General features: G+C 40.0%; 1 protein-coding gene across 11 annotated transcripts in view; it reads left to right on the top strand.

Moving 5' to 3' along the window:
• The window catches only part of dusp19a (dual specificity phosphatase 19a), a 53,943-nt gene extending 34,613 nt beyond the window's left edge, over positions 1–19,330 (top strand). For 8 of the 11 annotated variants that reach the window (XM_061879389.1, XM_061879390.1, XM_061879388.1 and 5 more), the window contains 3 exons: positions 10,948–11,315; positions 11,385–11,537; positions 17,629–19,330. In XM_061879389.1, coding sequence (XP_061735373.1) covers positions 10,980–11,315; positions 11,385–11,537; positions 17,629–17,835 — 696 coding nt within the window. In that variant the 5' untranslated portion in view covers positions 10,948–10,979 and the 3' untranslated portion in view covers positions 17,836–19,330. The other 3 variants (XM_061879383.1, XM_061879392.1, XM_061879391.1) reach the window with 3 other exon arrangements.

The raw sequence follows: 19,330 nt of genomic DNA, 5'->3' as shown, positions 1-19,330 counted from the left end.
GCACTCAGCATCAAGGGCTAGAATTGGGGGTTAAATCACCAAAAATGATTCCCGGCCGCTGCTGCTCACTGCTCCCCTCACCTACAAATGGGTTGAAAAAGGGGATGGGTCAAATGCAGAGGACAAATTTCACCACACCTAGTGTGTGTGTGACAATCTTTGGTACTTTAACTTAATGTAGCAGGTACTTTAGCTAGTATAGTAGAAGTTCTCAATATTTGGGCTAATCAGAAGTCTAGATTACGACTCGGAGAGCGTAGGACAGACACAATTAAATACTTTAAATGATACTGGTGTTATTTAAACATGTACAGTGCAACAACCAGTGGACAGACAATAGGAATGGTCATTCAAAACAAAAGAAAAAAACAGAAAGGAATCTCAACAAACAATGTTGGTTTAGTTCAGGTAATTCATAAAAAGTAATATCAAAAGTTCTTCAAGTTTATAGGAGCCATATGAGACTGATCGCAGTCCATATGTGCATTCGCAGTTCATACAGCCACACGGGTTGGGGTTGTGGATATGGCAGTTTGTAGTGAAAGTTCAGTTTATGGGTAGGTTGTGTATGAGGTAGTGCAAAAGGCAGCAGAGCAATGAAGTGCGAAGCAAGGGGTTCGGCTATAAGCCGCCTACCGGTCCGAACAGAACTGGTGGAGTTCAGGGGTTGAGGAGGTGGAGATCCTTGGGTTCATGCTAGAGGCCTATCTACAGCTCGCCATCCAAGACTTAGGGACCTGGCCTACGTAAACACAGGACCCGGAGTTCAATCAATGGGCGCACATAAATTTCAACATTAAGTCATCTATCGTTCGAACTTCAATAAATAAATGACATTAACAATATTAAACAATCACATGTATGTACAAAATAACAAACACGACAGTACACAGTGTTGTCACTATGACAGGTGTAACCGCGCTCCAGCGGCAGTGTTCATTCATTGTGTTTACTGTAGCATAAAAAATGCAGATGGCCTTAAAATGCCACAATACTCAGTCACCATATTTAAGTACCCAAAATAAAGACTCAACATAATTATAAATTCAATCAGATCAGAAAGATTGGAAATACGTGGGTACGGCTAGTAGCTACTATTAGCAAACAAATTCACTTACCAACTCGGCTTAATATCTCAACATTGACACACTCTTTCGTCACAACTCGGCCCTGATGGTTGGCACCTATAAGTTTACAATTAGTTGTAAAATGTTGAACGGTTGTTTTTACGATATGCAGGCAAACGACAACTTTAAAACATACCGGCTTCAGATGTCCCCAGGCCTAGCCGAGTGGTCGCAATAATGATCTCTGGGATCACTAGCGCCCTCTACCACCAGGAGGCGAGCCTCACCCAGTGCGTCTTCGCAGCCGTTTTTTGATTGCCCAGCACAACAAATACGTTGCACACATACAGTTGTTGACAAAATACACTGTACATTACATACCTCAGCTAACTAAACTATGGAAATGTATAATATAATTTATATAGCAATACGGTCTCACTGCACAGCAGCCAGCAGTTAGCCGAGTCATTGCGCAATCCATGGTGAGGCTCAACTGGCTGTGACTCACCGCAAGTCTCTTCTCAGTATTTGAACGGCAAATGTGAAAATTCAGCGATTTTGAATTAGAATAATTTAAAACTGGTGAAGTTAAATGGAAAACTAATGGATTAGATTTATATCGCACTTTTCTATTGTTAGATACTCAAAACGCTAACAGAGAAGTGGGAACCCATCATTCATTCACACCTGGTGGTGGTAAGCCACATCTGTAGCCACAGCTGCCCTGGGGTAGACTGACGGAAGCGTGGCTGCCAGTTTGCGCCTACGGCCCTTCCGACCACCACCAATCATTCACTCATCACTCATTCACCGGTGTGAGCGGCACCGGGGGCAAGGGTGAAGTGTCCTGCCTAAGGACACAATGGCAGCGATTTGCATGTCAATAGGTGGGAAGCGAACCTGCAACCCTCAGGTTTCTGGCACGGCCGCTCTACCCACCATATATATATATATATATGTATATATATATATATATATAAATATATATATATATATAATAGTCCAAGCGCGATTATGACAATATGATTTGCCTGAGCTGCTTGGAGACACCAAAAGTAACAAGCGGTAGAAAATGGATTAGAAAGAACGGATTTAAAAAAATAAAATAATATATATATATATATATATATATGTGTATATATATATATATATATATGTGTATATATTTATATATACATATATATATATATATATATATATATGTATATATTTATATATACATATATATATATATATATATATATATGTATATATTTATATATACATATATATATATATATACACATATATACATATATATATTAGGGGTGTAACGGTACGTGTATTTGTATTGAACCGTTTCGGTACAGGGGTTTCGGTTCGGTTCGGAGGTGTACCGAACGACACGGACATATTAAGTAGCGCACCGCACGTTGTGTAAACAATGCACACCGAGGCACCATGAATTGATTTACATGGACCCCGACTTAAACAAGTTGAAAAACTAATTTGGGTGTTACCATTTAGTGGTCAATTGTATGGAATATGTACTGTACTGTGCAATCGGCTAATAAAAGTTTCTATCAATCAAAAAAACAACAACACGCGGCATGCTAGCAACAACTCTGCTATGATAGACTGACCATACCTCCTCTTTTCACGGGATAAGTCCTCTTTGCGGAGCTGTCCAGGTGGAGTTTCTTAAATGCGTCAAATGTCCGGCATTTTAAGTTAGGGTTGCGTGTATTTTCAATATACATTCAGGGTTAAGAAGGGGTTAAAAACAAAAAAAATGTGGTGCGGGCAGCAACATTCGTGAGGGAGGGGTAGAGACAGAGAGAGTGAGAGAGTTATGATAAACGCGCATGCGTCGCCAGGCTCTGCTTTTTATCCATAGATTTATCAGATTTGATTTTTTATTATCTATAGCAGGGGTGTCAAAAGTATATATATATATATTAGGGGGTGTAACGGTACACAAAAATTTAGGTTCGGTACATACCTTGGTTTAGAGGTCACGGTTCGGTTAATTTTCGGTACGATAAGAAAACAACAAAATATATATTTTTGGGTTATTTATTTACCAAATTTGTAAACAATGGCTTTATCCTTTTACATTAGGAACACTATAATAAATCTGCCCACGTTAATCGACATTGAACTGCCTCAAATTGTTGCTCAGATTAAATTCAAATTAAATGACAAAACTTTTCTTCTACTTATAAAATGTGCAACATTAAACATTTTCCAGTCACCTCATCATGCTAATTTATCACAGCATTTGGGAAGCCTGTTGTTGATTTTTATTATGTAAATTTTTTATTTTTATCAACATGTGATAGCAGGGACCCTGCCATTCAAAGCTTTTCTGTCCGTAAAACACACACACACACACACACACACACACACACACACACACACGCACACTCAGCAAATTGAGCTAACGTTGCGCTAAAAGCTAATTAACCTTCATCTCAAGCCAGAACTGCGAGCGAGCTGAGCTGCAGTTTAGGTTTCTAGAAGGTCAACGGGCTCTTAGTGATGTTAGTAGTAGTTGACTGGGAGCTGTTTATTATAATTTGGGGAGAGTACGCTGCCTTATGCTCACCTGCTAATCACCTATCTGCTCGACGCTGAAGCATTTACAACATGTGCTCACTGCTGATTGGCTGTTACCGCTCTGAATACGCACTGCTGATTGGCTGTTACCACTATATATGTAACCAATCAGATGGTTATGTGAGTAGGACAATGCTGGGTGCTGAGACAGAGGCAGAAGAATCAAAGCAGCTTGTTAAGACTTTAGGTTAGAAACTCGTTCGGTACACCACCGTACTGAAACGGTTCAATAAAAATACAAGTACCGTTATACCACTAATATATATATAAAAAAAATAAAAATAAATAAAAATAAAATGTGTATATATATATATATATATATATATATATATATATATATATATATATATATACCACGGTATCGAGCACTATTCTCTGGATAATCCAATAAAGACATATATATATATATATATATACCACGGTATCGAGCACTATTCTCTGGATAATCCAATAAAGACATTTATATATATATATATATATATATATATATATATATATATATATATGTATATATACACCACGGTATCGAGCACTATTCTCTGGATAATCCAATCAAGACATATATATATATGTCTTGATTGGATTATCCAGAGAATATATATGTATATGTCTTGATTGGATTATCCAGAGAATAGTGCTCAATACCATATATATATATATATATATATATATATATATATATATATATATATATATATATTTATATATATATATATATATATATATATATATATATTTTTGTTTTGTTTTTAAACTTGGGACTCTCCGCAGGCCGGATTTTGGACGCTGGTGGGCTGGATCAGGCCCGCGGGCCGTAGTTTGGGGACCCCGGGTTTAAAACTATACTAAAAACCATTGAACCTTTTCAGTGGCATGGCCCAGACTTCCAGTATCTGTTAGGTCCTCCCAATCTGTGAGACAATTTAAATCTAGACTAAAAACATATTTTACTCCATAGCGTTCCAAACTAGTTTGACAGGATATCTTGGTCCTTTTTTATTTATGACATTTTAGTATTTTAGATGATACATTTAAGGTATATTTTACTATGGTATTTTATTCATCCTTCTGTGTTACCATGTAGATGTGACACTTTGTGCCCCTTTTCTTATGTCTGCACAGCACTTTGGCCAACTGGGCTTGTTTTTCAATGTGTTGTATAAATAAATGAACTGAACTGAACATATCAAGTTAAAAAAGGAGAAAAAACATGATGAGCATGTTGTACTGATCCGATATTGATGAGCCCCTCGGTATACATTCAATGGATATTTGGATTGATCTGCCTTTACCTTCATCCGTCCTGTCGTTTGTCAGGACTACACTTCCCAGCATGCCGTGCAGCTTTCACGCATGTTAGCGAATGAGCTGATATCATCGCTTTGCTCAGTGCTTGACCTTTGAACCCCCCCAGTGCATGAAACGCTCTGCTCGGTTATTGCTCTTCCAAAGTGGAATGACGCAGCAAAGTGTGTGTGTGTATGTGTGTGTTAGTTATAGCAGTAATGATTGTCAGATGTTGTAGGAGCTCGTGTTTCGGTTGACTTAGTGCCAACACACACACACACGCACGCACGCACGCACCCACACACACACACACCAAGGGTCTCTCTGGGTTTTCTGACTCATGTGTCAATACACAGAAAGGCCTGTCAGCACTTTTCCGCCATTCTTTCTCTTCCTTGGTTCTTTTCCTCCCTCCTTTTGCGTCCTCTCACTAGTGTGCGTGCGTGTGTGTGTGACGTCGTAGTTCATGTTTGTGAAGGAGGTCTTATCAGCTTGACACATTTATGTCGTCTTTGATTAAATGTGTGCGTGTGTGTGAGGGCAATAAAAAGGTCCGATCTAAGCCAGAAAATTGTTTATCTCTCTCCCCCACTCCACTAACTGCAATGTTTTTGGAAACTACCAGAATCTTTTCCAACATAAACAAAAGCCCAGCTGCAAAGAAACACACTGGCTTGGTACAGCATCCAGTAGACGCCCTGTCAAACATGGCTGACATGATACCACGACTGTAAGAAGGTGATCATGCACTGTAAAGGATTAGACCTCCTCCGAATGTTCTTCATGTAAAGACAGTAAGAAGACACTTGAATCCACTTTTTCTCCCCTCAAGAACCGAGCATACTTACTTTTAGCGTCCACTGAAATCTTCAGAGGGACTGTGCCGCCTTCTAGTGGACTTTCTCTGAAGTTAACCCTAAAGCTGTGTTTTTCATCCTTTTTTTTTTTTAGCCAAGTACATATTTTCTTTGAAAAAATCCTGAGCTACACCGCCAGCAAAACGTTAAAAAAGGAAACTCCGTAGCCTATATTCACAGTATAAAGTCGTCCTCATCAAATACACCATTGTTCAATATATATTCAAACCGTAACCTTCCATCAACCACTAATTCTCTTCTCTCAAAGAAGGCCAACACAACAATTAGCTACCTGCTCCCACCTACTGGTATGGAACAGTATTAAATGGTTCCTCAGCACAGACACTCAACAAGACATTTTCGGATTATAATTGTTCGGTTTGCAACCAATATTTTTTCGACCAATTAGGCAAAATCACATAATTTCCTAAGGTTGAAAAACGCTGCCTTAAAATAGTGGTATAAAAAAACAAGTTGCCTCTATTATCATATATATTTGGTTTATAACACCAAAAGACCTACAAAGTTTGCGAGTAAATAGACATGATCAAAATAGTATCAATCTCACGGAGATTCCCAATCTATTCCGAGAGATAATGAGCAAGCCAGTCACCTGATCTGTGACGTAGAGGTAGGAACCAAAGATCGACTTTGTGAGAGCCAACAACGATTGCTTTGGGGAAAAACAGATCAATAACCTTCTATTTCTGAGCCTGAAAATAAGGAGGATGAACTACACGTTTTTAGAAGCCATGTGCTAAAAAGATTAAAGGCCTACTGAAACCCACTACTACCGACCACTTAGTCTGATAGTTTATATATCAATGATGAAATATTAACATTGCAACACATGCCGATAGGGCCGGTTTAGTTTACTAAATTACAATTTAAAATTTCCCGCGGAGTTTCTTGTTGAAGACGTTGCGGAATGATGACGCGTGCGCATGACGTCTCGGGTTGGAGGGGACATATTAGCGCAGCACCATTTGCGGCTAAAATTTGTCTGTTTTCATCGCGCAATTACACAGTATTCTGGACATATGTGTTGCTGAATCTTTTGCAATTTGTTCAATTAATAATGGAGAAGTCAAAGTAGAAAGATGGAGGTGGGAAGCTTTAGCCTTTAGCCACACAAACACTCAATGTTTCCTTGTTTAAAATTCTCGGAGGTGAAGCTTTACTATGGATCAGAGCGGTCAAGCGAACATGGATCCCGACCACTTGTCAACCGGCAGGTTTCGGTGACAAAATTGTGGTAAAAAGTCGCCTCTTACCGGAGATCAACGGAGCTTGCGCCGTCCATGCAGCTGCCGTTACTTCCCTCAGAGACTGGCGTCAAGACACCCGTGGACACACCCCTCCGACGATCAGGTACTATTTAATCTCACTAACACTAGCAACACAATAGAAAGATAAGGGATTTCCCAGAATTATCCTAGTAAATGTGTCCAAAAACATCTGAATCCGTCCCAATGCAATCACCTTTTTTTTTTTTTTTTGTAGTCCTTCGCTATCAATATCATCATCCACAAATCTTTCACCCTCGCTCAAATTAATGGGGAAATTGTCGTTTTCTTGGCCCGAATACTTCTTGCTGCTGGAGGCTCACATTATAAACAATGTGAGGATGTGAGGAGCCCTCACACCGGTGATGTCATCGTCTGCGACTTCCGGTAAAGGCAAGGCTTTTTTTTATAGCGACCAAAAGTTGCCAACTTTATCGTCGATGTTCTTTACTAAATCCTTTCAGCAAAAATATGGCAATATCGCGAAATGATCAAGTATGACACAGAATGAACCTGCTATCCCCGTTTGAATAAGAAAATCTCATTTCAGTAGGCCTTTAATCTTTAGTGTAACACTATAGCCTCATGTAGCAGTATTGCTAAGAGCTAAACAAGAAATACAAGCAACAGATGGATAAAACAACCACTTACTGTGCAATGTCTGCCTTCACTGCAATGACGACTGATGGGATGTTTATATCTTCCCGTTTAGATGAGGAATTAATCATAATCCACACAAAGGGTTAAATGTTGCTGCCTTTGGTTGTGTGTGTTCAGATGAGAGGCTTGATTTATTATCTATAATAACTGAGGAGCCGAGACGCGATAATGCGGGAGCAGCAGGATATTGCCTCACAGTACAGCAGCATAAGCTATCGTTAACTCTCTGTTATCAATGCGCAGCTAAAGAATAGTTTGTCTGCGTTAGCGTTTTGTCTGCGTTAGCTTTTGTGATAACAGCATCACGAACATTTGGTTAATATTCATGTCACGCGATGTAAACGGTGGCGGGTTTTGTGGGCGAAATAGAGAGCCCCCGTTGACTCCATTGTTAACTTACTTTTTATTGACTTATTTAGTCACGACTTCGAATGCATAAAAAGACAAAAACAAATGTGTCTATGTCTAATATCAGACTTTCTCCCACTCCCGAATCTACGAAAAATTCTAAATGGCTGTGATGTTTAGACACTATTTTCACATACTTTGGGGATTGTAAATACAATTGGATATGGTTTGACAGCTGCGATGAGGTGGCGACTTGTCCAGGGTGTACCCCGCCTTCCGCCCGATTGTAGCTGAGATAGGCGCCAGCGCCCCCCGCCACGCCAAAAGGGAATAAGCGGTAGAAATGGATGGATGCATGGTTTGACACACAATAATGCATAGAAAGACAATTTTCCACTTGACTGCTACTTTCAAACAGTATGATGTCATTGTGTGTATACTGTGTGCACAAAGTACAGCATGAATAAGAAGATACTTTTTCGATGATAATAAGGATGACTTTTGATTGACACGGTATTACTACATTATTGTTGTTGTGCGTATACAAATTCATACTAAGGGCCGTCTCATGTTGCCAAATAAGGTAAGAGAACCTTAAGTAGAGTGGTATTGTGTGAGTGGAAAGGTGGTGCCAGGTAACACAACACCACTTACACTTCAGCCTGCACTTCCAGCACTACTCCACGCGTCTATCTAGTCTGGATTGAACGTGTGTCTGCAGGTCCTGGTCCTCCATGTGGGCCAGAGAACCTGGACTGGGTCCAACACTGACATGCATGGAGAAGGTTGTCTCTTTTGGGGGATTCTGAGCTGGACCGCAGCTGTGGTTTCTGTACTTTGAAGTGGACCGTTTGCTGGACTTTGATACCACTCAGCATCAGGTACCTCACGCTATCAATGAAACTTTACTGATGTTCCTTTTGGCAGAATAAGAACCCCTTAGAAGTGGCCTTGGTTCTGCGAGAAGGAGATAAACGGCATTAATGCACTCTCGCACATATATATCTTTATCCATGATGTCATGAGATACAGGCCTGAAGAGGGAGAGTGGAGGAAAATGTGTTCACTAAACACACGCGTTGTTAAGTTTCAGTTTCAAGTCTTAAGTTTCAGTTTCAAAAAGCAGCAATTAGAGTAGGCCTATTAAACTGGCTTTTCAGTGAAACAGCATTGGGGTGAGTAGAAGACGACTACTTTTTCAACCCTGAAAATAATTCAAATAAATTGCAAAAATCAGACGTTTAATGACGACTGGACAACAAGTGCTTGAGTCGCTGTTTTCTGTCGGACCTTTTAAGCGACGGACACAGTGCTGTAGACAGAGATGCAACAACGGTAGAAATCCACACGTGTAACCTTGGTTAAATCTTTGTAAGTATGAAGATTTTTTGTTTTTATTGTATTGAAATTGCTGACGCCTCTTTTGTATTCATTGTCGTGTTGTTTTACGACTAAGAGTAACTCGGGCATTCAAAGGTCGTTTAATACATGTAGCGCTAAGTTTCACCAGTACAGTGCGAGAATGCTGCACTTCAGGTTTAATTGTGATGAGTCACATACATTGTTGTGTGATGTACTGTAGATGTTTTTTAATTTATATATGCATAAAAAAAATGGTGTTGTGTCAATGGATTAACATCAAACCTTTTATTTTGTCCATGTAAAATGCACAATGGACATTATTTATGTAAAATACACAATGGGCATTATTTATGTAAAATAAACAATGGATATTTATGTAAAATAAATAATGGACATTAACTATGTAAAATACACAATGGATATTATTTATGTAAAATTCACAATGGACATTATGTAAAATTCACAATGAACAATATGTAAAATACACAATGGACATTATGTAAAATACACAATGGACACGGTAAAATACACTGGACTTTTTTTATGTAAAATACACAATGGACATTATTTATGTAAAATACACAATGGACATTAACTATGTAAAATACACAAGGGACATTATTTAGGTAAATTACACAATGGACATGATTTAGGTAAAATACACATTATTTATGTAAAATATACAATGGATGCCGTACTTCTGTAATGTTTATCCATCCATCCATCCATCCATTTTCTACCGCTTATTCACTTTCGGGGTCAGTTTAGCCTTATAATTTCAGTTTTACAATCCGAAATGAAAAACAAAAAAAGGAAATAAAGAAAATAATTCAGAATAAAGAACATCAATACCCAACATAACATCTGGAGTTTCTGTTTCTTCATGCTGTTAACGAGCTGTACACATTGGAATTGAGTAGCGAGGGAGGAATAACGAATTTATTGACAGCGCAGTGTTTACTTTGTAAATAAGTAAGTCTCAAAGGAATTTAACCTGCGTAGGCACTTTCTCACCAAACATCCACATTTTGATGTCCGGCCTCCGAGCCCTCGGACTCCTGAAACTGTGGCCCTCTTCATTGTCTAGTTGAATAGCCCTGAATTAGAGAGATTGCTTTGATCTCTTGTAAGCTTGACCCCTTCTCTCTAGGCCTGATATTTCTGTTATGTGTCCTTATTTGTAGGATAAATTGTTAAACTTCAGTTCTTGTCACCTCTCATCATTTTAGACTAAAGAATCTTGGAGGACTCCCCCCCCCCCCCCCCCCCCAGAAAGAGAGAATCTTAAATAAGACAAGGTCTGATCCGCGGGCGGCGGTAAATGTGTGTCATGACCAGCAGCAGCACAAAACCAAACGTATTTGGGAGACTTGGTACAGAACCTTGGAATGCACCTTTAGCAGAACGCGCGTTAGCATAGGTGGAAGCTGGAAACCCGCCCACTGCAAGTCTCACAGCGTTTGTAACATTGTCCCTCCCCAGGATCACCTGCATCTTGAGTCCAGACCCCGGTCATGCAGTCCCTCACCGAGGAGATCCAGAGTTTCTCTCGCACGCGTCTGAAGAGGCAGTGCACCCGCGTGACATCGCTGAGCGGCCGCCGCATCATCGAGACCTGGAAAGGCTCGATGATGACGGTGGTGGACGACCCGGCCGCACCGGAGAAGATGCTGGGGTACGTCCCTGACACCTCGTGGGACCTCCAGGTGGGCGTGGTCAAGCCCTACCTGCTGCTAGGTGAGTCCCTTCGCACCCGTTTGTATGGTTTATATAGAAACCTAATTTTTCTGTGCGTGTGGGCAGGTTCTCAGGACGCTGCGCATGACTTCAGCACCTTGAGGAAACACAAGGTAAGTCTTCCAAACGGACCCCCACGCCGCCCACTCGGTTCTGACGGCAACTACCTACCCGCTCGTCAGGTGTCGCACATCCTCAACGTGGCATTTGGCGTGGAGAACGTCTTCCCCGACCTGTTCGTCTACAAGACAGTCAGCATCCTGGACCAGCCCGACACAGACCTGGTGCCGCACCTTCAGGAATGTTGTGACTTCATCCTGCAGGCTCGGGCGGAGGTACTTTGGTGACGTTGTCACGCTAAAAGTGGATCTTTTTAGTATAACTAGCAAGTTTGCATCACTTGTGCAATGTTTATAGAAATGGTCTGTTCCAAGGTCAAACTGTGGCCATCAGAAAATGATAATGATAATCGGTGAGCCAACCCAGCAGGCACAAAACATTGATACAACATTTATTATACATTGTATCCTTTAAAACTGACTTTGAAACAACGTTGCAAAATAGCTGTATTTTTAAATTGAGACAATATTAAAGTTAAAGTACCAATGATTGTCACACACATGATAGATGTGGCGAAATTATTCTTTGCATTTGACCTATCACCCTTGATCATCCCTGGGAGGTGAGGGGAGCAGTGGGCAGCAGCGGTGCCGCGCCCGTGAATAAGTAATGGGGATTTCACCCCCAATATTTTTGTGTAATGTTGGATTCAAGTCTTTGGTTGGCAAATGACCAAAGTTCAATGGTCAAATCAACGTCAGAACTCAACATTGATTAAACGTTGTTAAAAAGCATGTTGATTCAACGTTGTATTTGAGTTGTAGAATATTGGTTGGAAAATGACCAAATTTTTAATGGCAAATCAACGTCAGAACCCAACATTGATTAAACGTTGTCAAAATGCATGTTGTTTCAACGTTGTGTTTGTGTTGCTCCACGTCAGGACCTAATCCAACATGTTCTCAACGTTGTTTTATTGTTTTGTGTCTGCTGGGAATTGCATATTTCCCCAATAAATCAATAAGGGAAATGTCATGTGATGCGTTGATAGTCCACTTGCAAAGGATTAGGAAAGAGAGCATGTAAAGATGTTAGCCTGAGATGTCCCATTGCTCCTCCAGCGCTGCTCAATAATGCATGAAAGTTTTGTTTCGTGTTTCCCTCATCGGCGTGCGGATCACATCTCAGGGTCACCCAGGCTGTTTTAGCCCTAACCCGAACACGACACCGCGCGCGGCCATTAGGGCGCTATCGGCCGGCTTTGATTACAGGACGTGTGTCGATGATGAAATGTGCGCACACTTTGTGGTAACTCCAGCCATCATCAGACTGATGATTTTGCTTTGAAAAAGTGTCTCACGTTACCCAGCAGGCCATCTGGCTGCTAATGACCCTCCTTATCGCTGTCGTCATGGCGATGACGTCGCAGCATCCAATCCGCTTGAGTGTCGGCATCGTTCTAAATAATAATTATATAATAATAATACAAATACAATAGTAATAAACTTTGGACACGTATGAACATTGCACTTGATAAGTGGCCTAGTGGTTAGAGTGTCCGCCCTGAGATTGGTATGTTGTGAGTTCAAATCCCAGCCGAGTCATACCAAAGACTTTAAAAATGGGTCCCTTTAACTCCCTGCTTGGCACTCATCGTCAAGGGTTGGAATTGGGGGTTGAATCACCAAAAATGATTCACGGGCGTGGCAATGCTGCTGCCCACTGCTCTCCTCACCTCCCAGGGGGTGATCAAGGAGATGGGTCAAATGCAGAGGACAAATTTCACCACACCTGGTGTGTGTGTGACAATCATTGGTACTTTAACTTAACTTAACTTAACTTGATAAACTTTTGACAACCAGAACAGAATCAAATACTGTATAATATTATAATACAAAATCAAGGTGTCCCGTAAATCTGGATATATTTATTCACATACCGTAGCTCCATATATCCGTAGTCCATATATACATTTGCAATTCCGTATATCAAATACAAGTTTGTCAAGTGTAACGATCAAACATATCCAAAGTGTATTGCTACTATATACTCTATATAAGTAGATATCAATAACGTGAAGATAGTGTATATATACTGTACAAAATACATTAATTAATGATTAAAAAACACATTTGTCTCTGCGGGTGGAGGCGAGACCGCACACATTGTCACACACGAGAGTAGAACTTGTGGGGTGAACTCTAATAGTGGGGCGGGCGCGGCGCGTTGCCAGGGAGGCTTGTAATCCCGGGAAATGGTCTTTATCATTATCATGCATTATCATTCTTCAAAAAGCTGTACTCTACAAAATGTGCTCGTTGTAGCCATTAATTTGGATTTGCTCATTTTAATTAGGAAAATTAAAAAAAATCACTATTCTATTTATCATTTTTTGTTATGTAGGTTCATGTATTTTGCTCACAAGTTAATCTTGATTTAGATTTATTATTATTTATTTATTCTGTTTTTCAGTATTAAAACGGGACAAGTTAGTGGAAAAATGTGTAGTTTAAATGAGGATTAACATTTTTTTATTTCAGGCAAATTGATGCACTTTAAATCTGTTCTGTTACAGACTAAAACAATGTTAAGGGGGAACTGCAGTTTTTAAAAAATGTTGCCCATTCAGGAGCATTATGAAAGACATGATGATGGATAGATTTTTTTTTTACGCATTCTAACTATTAAATAAATTTGATCAAAAGTTTGCTTAGAATGTAGCCTACAAGAGTCACTCTATTCTGACTATAAGGCCCTTAAAAACATCGAAATACCTCCACTAAGGTTTTATATACATGATATAAGTATTTATGTAATGTAGTAACATTTATAATAACATGAAATATATACATGATGTTAGTATATATGTTATGTAGTAACATTTATATATGTAATGTAGTAACATTTATAATAACATGTAATACAGTATATACATGATGTTATGTAGTAACATTTCTAATGTGTAATATATACATGATGTAAGTATATATGTAATGAATTAACATTTATAATAACATGTAATATGTACATGATGTAAGTATATATGTAATGTTGTAACATTTATAATAACATGTAATATATACATGATGGAAGTATATATGTAATGTAATGTTGTAAATTTTATAATAACATTTAATATTTACGTATTTACGACGTTTTTCTTTTTTCCAACATCACTGATTATTACTCACTGCAGACTTCATGAAAGCCAACAAACAATTAAACATAACTTACGGTACGAGGTCTGCTGTCATTAGGATTCCGACTGCTAGGATGTTCATATATTCCCGTTTAGATGAAGAATGACTCAATATCCTCGCGAAGAAAATGGGGGTGGAACCACGTGACTTTTTGTGTCGTTCTCGCCATTTCTGAGTCTAAAGTGGCTGTCAAAGTGTACCAACATGTCGGAACAGGTCCTCAGCCTTCTTCTATCCAGCTGAGAGGCATGATTTATGTCAGAGCTGAGCGAATATTTTGACTCAGGAACCACATTGAGAGAAAAAAAATGTGTCTAAAGGGCCAATGTGTATGTGTGTATAAATTATATGTACCCGTTTAGCTGTACAAATCTGCTGTACAGTATGTGTGTTGGGTCCCTTTTTTCCAGGAAATGTCACAATGTCCGATAGAGTTCTAAAAACTCAAAGAGATTACATTTAGGAGCTGATCTGGATAATTGTCTTGATTTGGGACTTTTAAAAAAAGTATTTCAATTCCTGACAAATAAAAAAAATGTGTTTGCTTCAAATGGTATGTATTTATTTTTGTGATTGGGTGTTAAAGTGTTAGGACGTGAAGGCCAGACGTGAGTGACAGGCTGAAGATGTAACAGAGACGTTAACGAGGAACCAGTGACACAAAATAACTATTAACTAAACACAGTCAACATCTGATAGGCGGAGCTAAGATTTCACCTCCTTTCTGCTCGTCTCTCACACCCTCTAGTGTCCACCGGGCAGCACTGCACATTCGCCTGGAAGTGTCTAAATCAGCGCTGTCAAACTAATTTTTAGCTCAGAGGCCCAATGGAAGAAAATCTATTCCGCACCGATAAAGTCATTACGTGATAACTTAAAAACAAAGAGAACTTCAAGATTGTTTTGTTTATTTGTTTTACTTTGGCCAAAAGTAGGAACAAGCACTTTCTGAAAATGTTCATATTCCAAATATTGCTGTTGACAAAACTCTGCAGGTTGGAGGTAAAAAAAATGGTGCCTAATATCCAAATTTTTATGGGGGGCCGGATCGGCCCGAATCCGCAAGTCGGTCCTACAATCTCCCAAATCTGAGGGAGGGCTTGCACTCCCTAATTTTAGACAGTACTATTGGGCGGCTAATGTACAGAAACTCCTATACTGGATGGATGGAAGCTCTCAGACCCTCCCGGCCTGGGTATCCCTTGAAACGGCAATTCCACACTTTTCACTACGTTCTTGCTTATGCTCACCACTCCCCTTTCCACTTAAACTTGAAGGCGCAAACACCATTGTATCGATCTCCTTGAAAATATGGATCCAGCTAAGGAAACATTTGGGTTTTCAGGGCCCATCTATTTTGACTCCGCTACTTAAAAAACAATTATTTAAACCTTCCCTTACCGACTCCGCATTTATGACCTGGCACGATCACGGTATCACCACTGTGGAAGACCTCTATACAGACGGTGTGTTCTCATCCTTCGCTGAACTTTCTTCCAAATACGATTTGCCAAACTCCCACCTTTTTCGTTTCTTTCAGGTGAGGGACTTCGTAAAGAAGCAGTTCCCACACTTCCCAAATCGTCCCCCGGAAACTCTTATAGATACATTGCTATCTCTGAGCCCAAATCATAAAAAATGTATCTCTGTGATTTATACCTCCTTAAGCTCAGTTGCTCCAAACTCTTTATCAGTGATAACAGCCTCGTGGGAGAGCGATCTTAACATCAACATATCTGATAAACTCTGGAACTCTGCCCTGAAACTGGTCCACTCCTCCTTGATTTGTGCCCGTCATGGTCTCATCCAATGCAAAGTAATCCATAAAATTCACTACACTAATGCAAAACTATCCAAAATCTACCCCACTGTTAGCAATACCTGTAATAGATGCAAACAATCTCCGGCTGATCATGTCCATATGTTCTGGTCCTGCTCTAAATTATGTTCCTTATGGGAGGACATTTTTGACACTATCGGAAAGGCATACGGTCAAGACTTTCCCTCCAACCCATTGTCAGCCATTTTCGGCATATGCCCTGATAACACATGCCCTGTGCTTTTACGACCTTGCTGGCCAGGCGACTGATCTTGTTCAATTGGAAGCTGGCTCACCCCCCATCACACGGGCGTTGGATTAAAGAGGTTCTTTACAATTTAAAATTGGAAAAACTTAGGTTTTCACTAAATGGCTCTGCTCAAGTGTTTGAAAGTTCATGGAGTCCTTTCTTACTGCATGTCAACTCTCTTGACTTATGTCCAGACGCAGATGAGGAATAATCTCCCTTTTATTTAGTATTAGTATTATTTATTTTATTTTTTATATTTTTCCTCCCTTTCTCTCTCCTTTTAGTCTCTTTCTGTTTTTGGTCTTGTATGGGTGTATGTGTGAATGTGTGTGTCTTTCTCGTCTTACTTGTTGTTTGTGCCATGTGTCCCTGGTTGGTTCGACCTGAGTGGGGTGGGTGGGTGGGTGGGTGGTTTTAGGGGTAAAGGTATGAAGAATTCACTGACTTTAAAATTGTACTGTTTCGACTTGCACTTTTTTTCTGTATATGTGAAAAAGTCAATAAAAAAAAGTTGGATTAAAAAAAATGGTGCCTTTGCAAAAACACCATTAAGAACACAATGAACGTTGTCTCGGTGTATCTGCAAAGACAATAAACTTGAAGTCACAGCCTGTCTGGGGTTGAACCAAATAAATACAAAAACACTATTCTCGTATTAAATACCTCATTCGTCAATAATCCTGTGCTAGTTCAACAAACTATTCAAGAGGGTTTAGTTACACTCTGCGCCCACTTTTCTCATTTTAGACAGAGACATTTTGGGGAAATGAGGGTGCCAAAAGCACAAAGCGGAAAACGTAAGCGGCAGGGTTTAAGTGTCTTTTGGGTCGAGGGGGAGGAGCCACAGTCACGCATTACTGTGAACCTCTTATTGGCACGCTTGTTTGGCCCCCGTATAAACCGTGTGCCATAATTGCCATGGCGGCATCAAGAGGACACATTTAGAATAGCAGCTATTTCTATACTCCCCAAACTCATCACACGGGCCAGATTAAAGCTTTTCACAGGCCGGATACGGGTCGCACGTTTGACACTTGTGGTCTGAATTGTTCTGTTGAAGATTTCATTGCTAATAACAAACGTGATGCCGCCCTCAGAAAGGCGTGGTCTTGGTCCACTGCAACACTGGCATCTCTCGGGCTCCGGCGGCAGTCATCGGCTACCTGATGTCTTGTGACGACCGGTCCTTCGACGATGCCCTCTCCGTTGTCGCGGCAGCCCGGCCTGCCACCTGCCCCAACCCCGGCTTCTTGAACCAGCTGAGGAAGTACCAGGCGGAGAAGACGGCTGCCAGCAAACACTGAAAACGCTCGAGAAGACGAAGGGAAGAATTTGATCTTTTTACGATGTAAATGTGTTTGACACCCAGCATCACCCTCTAGTGGAAGGAGTCCCAATGAACAAAGAGAGAAATCAAGGAGTAGCAAACTTTACCAGAAGAGGTCGCTGTTTCTCTCTGTGAAAGAGTCGTTTTGAATTGAATTATGCAGATTCTTTGTGCAGTTTTTAAAAATTGAAGTGTTGTTTAGGTGGTGTGTCACTAAAATTGCCTATTTTTGTTTTTTGTTAGCACACAGAAGCACCTTCTAGTGCAGGGGTGTCAAACATAAAACAGGATTGCAAACAGGTTTTATCTGGCCCGCGAGATGAGTTTGCAAGTATAAAAATGAGCAGAACCTTTCTGAATGAAAGAAACTGCTGTTTTAAATGTGTCCACTAGTTGTTGCAATAGCAATTTTTTGGATCTTTGTAAATGATGCTACATATGTAAAAAAAAAATAACAACGACATGCTGTTAGTGCATACGTCAAGGAAAATTAGCAAACTACATAATAAACATTCTGTAATTTGATTTTGATAATATTTTTTATCTTCATAGATTGAAAATTAATATCAATGAGTTGACTGATGAACATCATCACATAATTTATTCAGAAAGTAAAAAAAACGACAAATGAAAGTAGAATACTATTACCCGCTACATGTAAGTGAAAAAAAAAACAACAACATTATGATTTGTACATTTTCAGAATGTGCTTGTTATTTTTTTAAACAAAGAAAACTATTTGAAGTTGTCTTTATTTTTAAGTTATCGTGCCGTGATTTTACAAGCCCAGTCGGAATTAAATTTTTCTCCGTGTGGCCCGGATCTAAAATGAGTTTAACACCCCTGTTCTAGTAGGAGTCCCAATGAGCAACAGAAGAAATCAAGGAGTAGCAAACTTTACCACATGAGGCCGCTGTTTCTCTCTATGAAAGAGTCGTTTTGAATTGAATTATGCAAATTCTTCCTGCAATTTTTGAAAATGTTTTTTTTTAGCTGGTGTGTCGCTAATAATGACGTGTTTTTGTTTTTTGTTGCTGTCAGTCCGTGCATCTTTTGTGTATTTTTCTTTGCAAAGCGATAAATGAAATAAATACAGCAAGAATGCTCGTCTACATGTCAAACCTCCAAAAAAATGTCATTGTAGAGATTTTTGTTCACATCCATGACGACCCGAAATATATGAGAGGAGAAATTATGACAAACTGCAGAAAGACAACATTACCGTCCAAATACTTCTGCTCCTAACTCTCCATCCCATAATATGACCCAGACCACAGGTCCTTCTCCTCCCCCTCGATAGGCTGCGATGTGCTCAGACCACCAAGGGCATCACGAGTGCAGGATGTCCGCCCCTACGCGGAGGTGACTTGAACCTCCGCTTGACCATGGGGTCCTTCTGCTCCAGCCTGGACACCAAGGTTCTTGTCGTGATGACCGCCACGCCACGCAGAGGGTCACCGCCCCGGCCAGCG

The sequence above is a fragment of the Nerophis ophidion genome, linkage group LG19, assembly GCF_033978795.1.
Source record: "Nerophis ophidion isolate RoL-2023_Sa linkage group LG19, RoL_Noph_v1.0, whole genome shotgun sequence".
Lineage (NCBI taxonomy): Eukaryota > Metazoa > Chordata > Actinopteri > Syngnathiformes > Syngnathidae > Nerophis > Nerophis ophidion.
The sequence above is the reverse complement of the archived record's forward strand: the minus strand, read 5'-3'. Positions and strand labels throughout refer to the sequence as shown.